The sequence below is a fragment of the Haliotis rubra genome, unplaced genomic scaffold (genome assembly GCF_003918875.1).
Source record: "Haliotis rubra isolate DU_JTF1 unplaced genomic scaffold, ASM391887v1 Scf248, whole genome shotgun sequence".
In the NCBI taxonomy this organism is placed as follows: domain Eukaryota; kingdom Metazoa; phylum Mollusca; class Gastropoda; order Lepetellida; family Haliotidae; genus Haliotis; species Haliotis rubra.
The window spans coordinates 1,333,295-1,341,740 of NW_025766536.1; the positions used below are offsets into that span (position 1 = coordinate 1,333,295).

General features: G+C 41.0%; 1 protein-coding gene across 1 annotated transcript; it reads right to left on the minus strand.

The window, feature by feature from the left end:
* Positions 1–4,368: 4,368 nt before the first annotated feature.
* Positions 4,369–8,108, minus strand: LOC124279238 (ankyrin repeat domain-containing protein 17-like). The gene is made up of 5 exons (XM_046715050.1): positions 7,959–8,108; positions 7,745–7,870; positions 7,543–7,597; positions 6,939–7,058; positions 4,369–5,516 (listed from the first exon to the last, which is right to left on the minus strand). The coding sequence occupies exons 1-5, from the start codon at positions 8,106–8,108 to the stop codon at positions 4,369–4,371; spliced, it is 1,599 nt and encodes a 532-aa protein (XP_046571006.1).
* Between the last annotated feature and the right edge of the window lie 338 nt (positions 8,109–8,446).

Consider the following 8,446-nt stretch of genomic DNA (forward strand, 5'->3'; position numbering starts at 1 on the left):
TGAATCATTGTTCACTGTGAGTGATGTTAAATATTAATAAAAGATGCAACAGTCGTTCTTCGATCTTTCAGAATAATCATCATGCACTTGTACGGCTATTGTTTTGCGTGGCCTGCTTTTTGTAAGCGTATAAACAACTCTGAACATTGATACTAAGCATATGCATGTCCAGCGTTTGAAATGCATTTTCATCATCAGAGAATAGCATTGAGGATGAAATCTCTCAAATTCCCGATCGTCTCTTAGCTGCAGAATGCCGTCAACTGAAATATTTATTTCGAAATACATAATCATTTCACTCTTCAAAACATACCAAAAAAAGAGATAACATGCTTTCAACCTGGATGGCTCACTATGTAATACACTGGTGAAGATCCGGGTTAAAAATGATCTTCATCAACCCATGTTGTGTAAGAGGCGACTAATGGGATCGGGTGGTCAGGCAAGTTGCTTTGGTTGACACATGTGCACGTATTCCATTAACGTATATTGATTGCGTAGATCGATGTTCACTGGATTGTCTGGTCCTCACTATTTCATTCACAGACAGACACCATTTAGCCGGAATATTGCTGAGTGCGGCGTTAAACAATAACCAACCCAAACAAACACAACGTAATATACTCATACCAATAATGGTTGTCACCCCCTTCAATTTTTTTTATTGGAGAGGGGCTGTGGGGCGTGGGTGTGGGATGTGGGGGTTGGGGTGGGGAGGGGGTGACAACCATTATTGGCATGAGTATATCTGACATTGTGGGCTGTATGTTACGCCTCTGCATGGTAATGGTCACGGATATTCATACATGAAGGTATATTTTGAAACCCATAACCGTTCATGGTACGATAATACTGTTACAGGGGTGAGTCAATAACAATAACTAGCTGCCAGTGTGCTTGGGAGTTGACATTTATTCCACAGTATCAATCGATGACTTGATCAGTCAGTCATCCAGGAGGAAAGTATAATATACATTAACCTAAACATGCAACACGTGCAGTTACACATACCTTATAGTTATTATTATTACAAACACATAAAATACTACATAGTTGTTGTAATTTAGCATATAAATAATCAACCTAATGATCATAGGTGTGATACTTAAATCACAAGTAGATAATTAAATAACAAACAATGTTTACATATCCTGTGGGTGACACCGGGGTATATACCCACACTAACTACGGGAGTGTCACATTTCTAAAACAAATCATACTGACAATATCGTATTATGGCGACATTACATTATAGAAACTTCTTACTCAGCATTACATTCAACCTACCAAACAAATCATGCTCTCACACATACATACAGTTTGACATTTCATACTGATAAATTAAAAGCAATATTGGCTACTTCATATAAACTATTAATAATTACAATACTTTATAATATTAAAAGCATATTCAATCCATAGGTTAGAATTCTCTTCAGGTAAAAAAATATCAAGTAAATATCTAATCCGAGCTAGGTTGAGTGGGTTGTCCAGTGCATAGTTGTATACAGTGTGATTAGAAAAGTGTGCAAATGCTATCAACACAATATCCTGTTACAATACTCAGAGAATAGTCATAGCCAAATGCGTTGAAACGAAATAAAAGATATTTTGATATAATTACACACTTAAGAAGGTTAAGAATATCATTATCATGCAGTCACTACATCGATGAAAAAGCATGGATACAACAAATACACAATAAGAACAAGATGTGTTTCCGTTCCTACTGTACAAACAAGCGGCCTAAAACGGTATATCAGTACAATACAGAATTATCAGGAATGTGCATGATAGAAAAGAGAACATTTCCCATATTCTCGGACAATTTTGATGCACATCATTCGTACTTATTCTATACTTATACTCAAAGTTTTTCTGGCTGTTTTTCCCTCCATCATATGAAGAATGTTGATATTGTCATAGTGGTATATCAACTTCCCTTTAAAGTGCGTTAAATAAACTCAAAGGTTTTCAGGCTGTGTTTTTGTAATTGTTTATCAAATCCCATTTTCGGCATCATCTGATAGTGACGATCTCCACCTTTCCTGGCAAGTAGACATAAAGCTGTTCGGTGTCCCTGTGTACTGGAAGTGTTCTACTGTGATGTTTCACATATCACCAAGTTCCTTACGCTACTTCTATAAATTCCGATATGACACTATGACACTTCTTCTAATCCGGTGAGTCTTCTTGTGAGCATGAGCTACCATGCACGCTATGTACATCAACCCCAAATGTTTCCATCATTTGTATAAGCTTTAATTCAATCCTAGTATGTCACCTAACTGGCTTCCAATCACTAACTCAATCTCCTATACAAGCGTTGTACATCAACCTTGTTCATTGCACAAACAACTCATCCCCAATTTACTGTAATAACAAGTCATGTATCTATGTCGAAACGTCGCCCTTCACAGAATAAGTTGTATATCCATAGCAATTGTCATCATTCTTCAGCATGAGCGAAGCCTTATCCCTGAATTTGGCCTTTCTGTAGCTCAAAATCGTATTCTATTGACTCCTATTCTGAGTAAGTGTTCGTGTTATATTGTTGGGCATAATTATTGACTGTATCGTACTTTATTGCACTGGTCACTTCACACTCAATCGAAGTGCTCTTTGCTATGTTAATGCCTTTTTGAGTTGCCGTTGTTTTGTTTTATTGTTAAAATAAAATAAGGAATTAACATGAAACATAGACATGTCCTGATTGTTGTGTTCTAATATGTGAAAGGTAGAACAAGGCATGAGAAATACATACAGTAATGGACAACTGAAGTCATTAAACAGTTTTATCTAAATGCAACAAAACACAATAATCAATAGCAATATAGGCCATTCTAAATGCTACAAATAACTTAGTACTGAAGTGGGACGCCAGCATAAAAAAATGTATCATTCATTTACCTCGAGATTTATAAACTTCCATATTTTAAATGGACATCGTCTAAACCAGTTGAAGAGGAGTTATTCGTTGCAATGCATAACACATTAATCAAGGTGAGTAATTAATATTTCAACTGGACTATTTAACAACCTGAATTTTGAATTAGTTATATTTACACGTTCATTGCTCCTTCTTTCATAACAAGCACGACATTAATATTGATCAGAGTATGATTTTGTCAAACATACAGCTGATGGACATTATGACACCTCAGATAATGATCAACCTAAACCAGTCTAAAGTCAAAGCTTTCGAGTCCATTCAGTCGTATTTGCAATAATGCCCTTTTATTGAACATTTGCAGCATATGTGGCACATATAAATGCTGTAAGTGCAGAATTAAATGAGGGCAGGCTTGACAATATTTGTTTTAGTACCAATTTCATCAGAACACATCTTGAATTCACAAAAACAGTTTTACAACTTCAGAGTGCTCATTTGAAAAAGACGCTTCAAAATCAAAGTTACAATGAAACCTGTGTCTAAAGTTGTGTGTAAAAGTAAAACATTTGATCTCTTTTAGTTCTGATAAAAAAACTGGATTTATCAATCAAGTCAATTTCTTATTAAAAAACAACAATAAATAAATGAGAACTGATACTTTAAGGTTGACAATATATAAATATCAATACAATTGCTTTTTCTTGAGATAAATTTGTATTTGAAACATGTCAGGAGTCGTGTGCTTGCAGATTCATTTATTACACACACAAAGGAAAAATCATTTTGAAAAATCATATTGTTACATAGCCAGAGTGATGACATAGGAGACGAAGATCGTCAACATGATCTCGACAGTTGTGATCGTGTTCGGTGCATTTTTCTAAAAGGAAGTTCAAAAGGATTCAGACAAAAGGGGTTATAAAGACATTATTACACTTGCATGTATTTCATACTGATTGTGTTAGGCTTCTGTAAGCATTTATCTTGCTTGGGAAATACAAGAATTGAGAGACATGTTTTATGAAATGAGTATGATACAAATCTCTATTTCTTACAGCACTTTTCAGTAAGCCATTATATTTTCACACTCAATTATCAAACTAGAAATTTCCTTTTACAAACCGTTGTAGGAATAAGTGATGGATAAATAAACCACATTCTGAAAATGTTTGAATGTTCATACTCAAATATGAAAAGGACCATCATTGAAATATATCAAATCATCACTTAACCCAATATTGAAGTTAAAGTCATGTGTTATGATTTTGAAATCCAACCAGAAATTCCAGTAATGTGCACAAAAAATTATGTTGTGGGGATCACAGTTGGTGACCATTGATGTGTCTATTCACGGCATTATTCATTAATACCCTATTTCGTTTGAATGTTATCAGCACGGATGCCAGCCTTGATTAATCAGAAAAACGAAAGACACCTTTTCTAAAACATTTCTTTACAGATTATGGAGACTGAATTCAACATGGATCGTCCTCCCTGTACGGCCCCTCAAAAATGAACCGAGTAGAAACATACTTCACAATATGTACATTTCCTCCTTTACAAGCTATATCTAGGATGTTATCACCAACATCATTCATAATTGTTAGATCAGCCTCATGATCAACAAGTAAGAAGAATACAGCCTCATGTCCCTCACATGCTGCAATCATTGCAGGCGTATATTCTTTCCTATCCCGACTGTTGATATCCACAATGTTGTGTTTGAGGAGGTACTTAACGATCTCAATACTGTTTCCACCACAGGCCAAATGGAGGATGTTGTCGTTATCATCATCCAGTAGTGACAGATCAGCTCCCCATTTCACAAGTACGTCAAACACATCTTTACACCCGTCCTTTGCTGTATACATTACTGGCGTCAATCCGTCCTTATCACGACTGTCGATGTCCACAATGTCATGTTTCAGAAGGTTCTTGATTATTTCAACATTTTCTCCTGCACAGGCTACGTGAAGGATGTTTTTTTTCTCAATGCCAACTTTGGATAGATCTGCCCCTTTTTCAACAAGAAAGTTAAACACATCCATATCTCCAGCATGGACCGCATGCATTACTGGTGTCCAAAAGTCCACATCTCGACTGTCGATATCCACGCTGACATGTGAAAGGAGGTGTTTGATTATCTCAACATTACCGCCTCCAGAAGCCAAATGAAGGATGGTTTCTTTGTTCCTTCTTACTTGTGTAAGATCTGCTCCTGCCTCCACTAGAACGTCAAACACATCCTTATGTCCATCTTTGGCTGCTTGCATTACTGGGGTCCATCCGTCGACATCTTGACTGTTGATGCCCACAATGTTCTGTGTGAGGACATACTTGACGATTTCAACACTTCCCCCAATACAAGCTAGATGAAGAATGTTCTCCCCTGCATTATTAAATAAGGACAGTTTTGCACCTTCCCTGACAAGTAAGTCAAACACTTCTTCATGTCCCCCATAAGCTGCATGCATCACCGGTGTCATTCTGGTATTCCCTCTTGAGTTAATATTTGCCTGGCCATAAGACAAAATATTCCTGACTCGAACCACATCTCCAACCATGCAGGCATCGAGGAGAGAAGTGTTCAACTCAGTATACGCTTGTGTCGGATTCTGTTTCTCTGAAGGAAGACATAAAATTATCAGACACAGTACATACAAAGCAATATCCAAGGAATGTTTGGCGTATGTGTAAAAATGAATTTATTACCACCTGCTGCATCTTAATTGTATAGTTTTCTTTAAGCTGGTAATTTTTCCTCTTTGAAATGAAATGGAGAATGAATAGACTTGAAAGTCCGTTAAGACATAAGCATTTGTTGACGACGTAGCTTGCCTTTGCATGTGTTTGTTATGGGTACTTTGGTTTTCGTTAACACTTAGCATCATCATTATCTGACAATGAATTTTGAATGCATGAATGCCTCCCATCGCATTGACCAATCCAGTCAGGGTTCACAATATCATTGTACAATACATAACGATTTCACTATACATAACGACCGGGGATTTTACCTGGTGCATCGGTGGTATTTGTGCACAGGTGAAGAGATATGAGTCAGATTGTGAATATCTATATGAAATGATATGTTATTCCCACAACTGAAATTAACCTTAATCATTCCGTCGATCGTCTCCCCGTGTTGGCCATTTCTCTTGCATACTGATGCCCGAATAAGCGCTCGGATTGAATCTCGCGACAATGGCTTGACTGCGATGAGCTCCGGCTGTGCCACACCTGACTTGGACGCCGTGCTTGTCTAGCAGTTGTGACACGGCACCCATGAACTCCCATGAACTTGCAGCTCTGTGGGCCATGTCAGCTCACTGCGCTTGTATATGCACTCGAACCCGCGGGCTACTTGGGCCGAGTCTTTCGCGGTTAAGTGTTCGGCTTCTTTGTAACGGCTGGCCATGTCAACGACTGTTAGGGCATACTTGTACTTCTTGTTGTGTGGTAGGAACAGGAGGTCGGCCTGGTGGACGCTATTGGGCTTTTCCTCATGTGCAGGGCCACCAGATCGTCGGTGAATATCTTTCTCCGGCTGAATGCGGGGCTGGCTATCAGTCACCTGAGCTTGTCTTCCTCTTTTGACCAGATCAGCTTCATGGTCACGCGTTTCCTCAGGTTCTCCATCGTCTTACCGAACACCGAGTTGTTCATGAGCTTGTAGAGGTGGCCAGCTTTCGCAGGTCCGTGTTCATTCTGATGTAGGGCTCCATCCAGGGGCTTTGGTCGAACTTGAGCACCCTATGAATTTTAGTCAGCCTCATACCCAGCGACAGGTACATCTGCAGGTTGCGATAGTGAACGTTGTACTTGGGTTTGGGCATCAAGTTGGGTACGAGTTTTTCAACGTTGGCCGGCTTATTACCCCCCAGCAAGTTCTGTTGGTAGTCAGACATCAAGTCCGGGTCCACCATCAAACGTTCTGGAGCCAGGGGGTAGCCGTTGTGTGACTTATGTAATGCCACTGGATACTCGTATGTAACCCTTCCCCGAATCCGGCGGTATGCTCATGACGTCTATCTCAGGCACCCACTCGAATCCCCCGTGGGTAGATCCTGGATCATGGCCCAGCCGTACAGGTTGTTGGCGTCGAGGTAGAGGATGTAGGTGGTGGGCTTACTAGAGTCGTAGCCATTCACGTACTCGTTGTTGGCTTTCGCGTAGCGTTTGGAGGCCATGGAGATCCCACCTCGCAACCCTTTCTCGATAAACAGGTGCATGTTGTAATCGGTGAGGAGCTCGAGTTTGACCCCAGTCTTTTTCAGCAAGGCATCCCAAGAGAGACCGGGGCTGGTGTAATACCATGCAGGGTCGAGTTGATACTGCTTGAAACACGTCTTTCTGAACGTGTCGAACATGTCAGCCAGCAAGAGTACCTCTGTTCTCAAGTACAGACCGGCTGATGAGGGGAGGGGTGGAGGGGGAGGGGGGTAGTCAGTTCTCGGCGAACTTGGCCCAGCTGTGCATGTACTCGTAGGGGTAAACACTCTTCTTCATCAGCAGGGGCCGAGTCTCGGCGTCGGTGTATTGATCGGTGATGGGGAAGGTATCCTTGGCCTTGACCAAACTGTCGAGAGACGACAGCAGGAACTGAACTGAGTCTATGAACCTCAGGCCGTTCAAGGAGAAGGAGATACATCTCTCCATGTTGTTGGGGGTGCACGTCAGGTTGACGTCAACCCTCACGATGGCCTGCATGATCAAGTGAGAGCCGTACCCTCTCAAGTTGTGGAAGACCACGGGGATGTTGATTGTTTTGGGGGTGATTCTGAGCTTGACGTTGCACGGGCTCTGAGCGGCGCCTCTGTACTCACTGGTGATGTGGCAGTGATCTCTCACCGAATCGCCGTTCAGCAGGCCGTTGCACACGTGGCAGTCAGTACTGCAGCCGTGAGCTCGCCGGTCGGTTTGGGTCATACGCATGGGAACAACGGTGTGCAACCTCTTCCTGATGGTTTTTAATTCCTGTTGCAAGCACATGTGAAACTTTTCAGCTGCGTCGGGACCCCTGTATACCACGGGAGCGTTCGTTTCCCCACGTATCCGAACCCACAGGCCTCGTGCCCCTGTGTTTTGTGAGTGTTGGGGGCCAGCCTGATGTCAACTGGTTTGACGAGGGCTTCAAAGTCGGCTCGATGATGTAAGGTATGGACATCTGGTTCTTGTTGTTGATGTCGTCTGCTATGAACTCTGCTCGGCGCATGTTACAGCGTAGCTATGGGGCTTATGGGTAATTCCCGGGTATAAGCAAGTGAGTGTGTATACAAGGTGACATGACAGATAAAGAGCGTATGTGAATGAATACAGTGTTGGTTATCATGGAGATGAATTAACAGTGGTAGCAGAGCGTGGTTTGCATATTCTAATCATTGTGGCAAGCGTATTGACTGTATATCCTGTGAGTTACACCGTATGAAGTTTGAAGTTACTGATTGAACCTTGACCAAGTATGGACAAGTTGGACAAGTGAAATGTGCGTTCGGTTGTATTCTGCCAGTAAATAATGTGATGAATGGAATTCAGTTGCATAGTGACATCTTC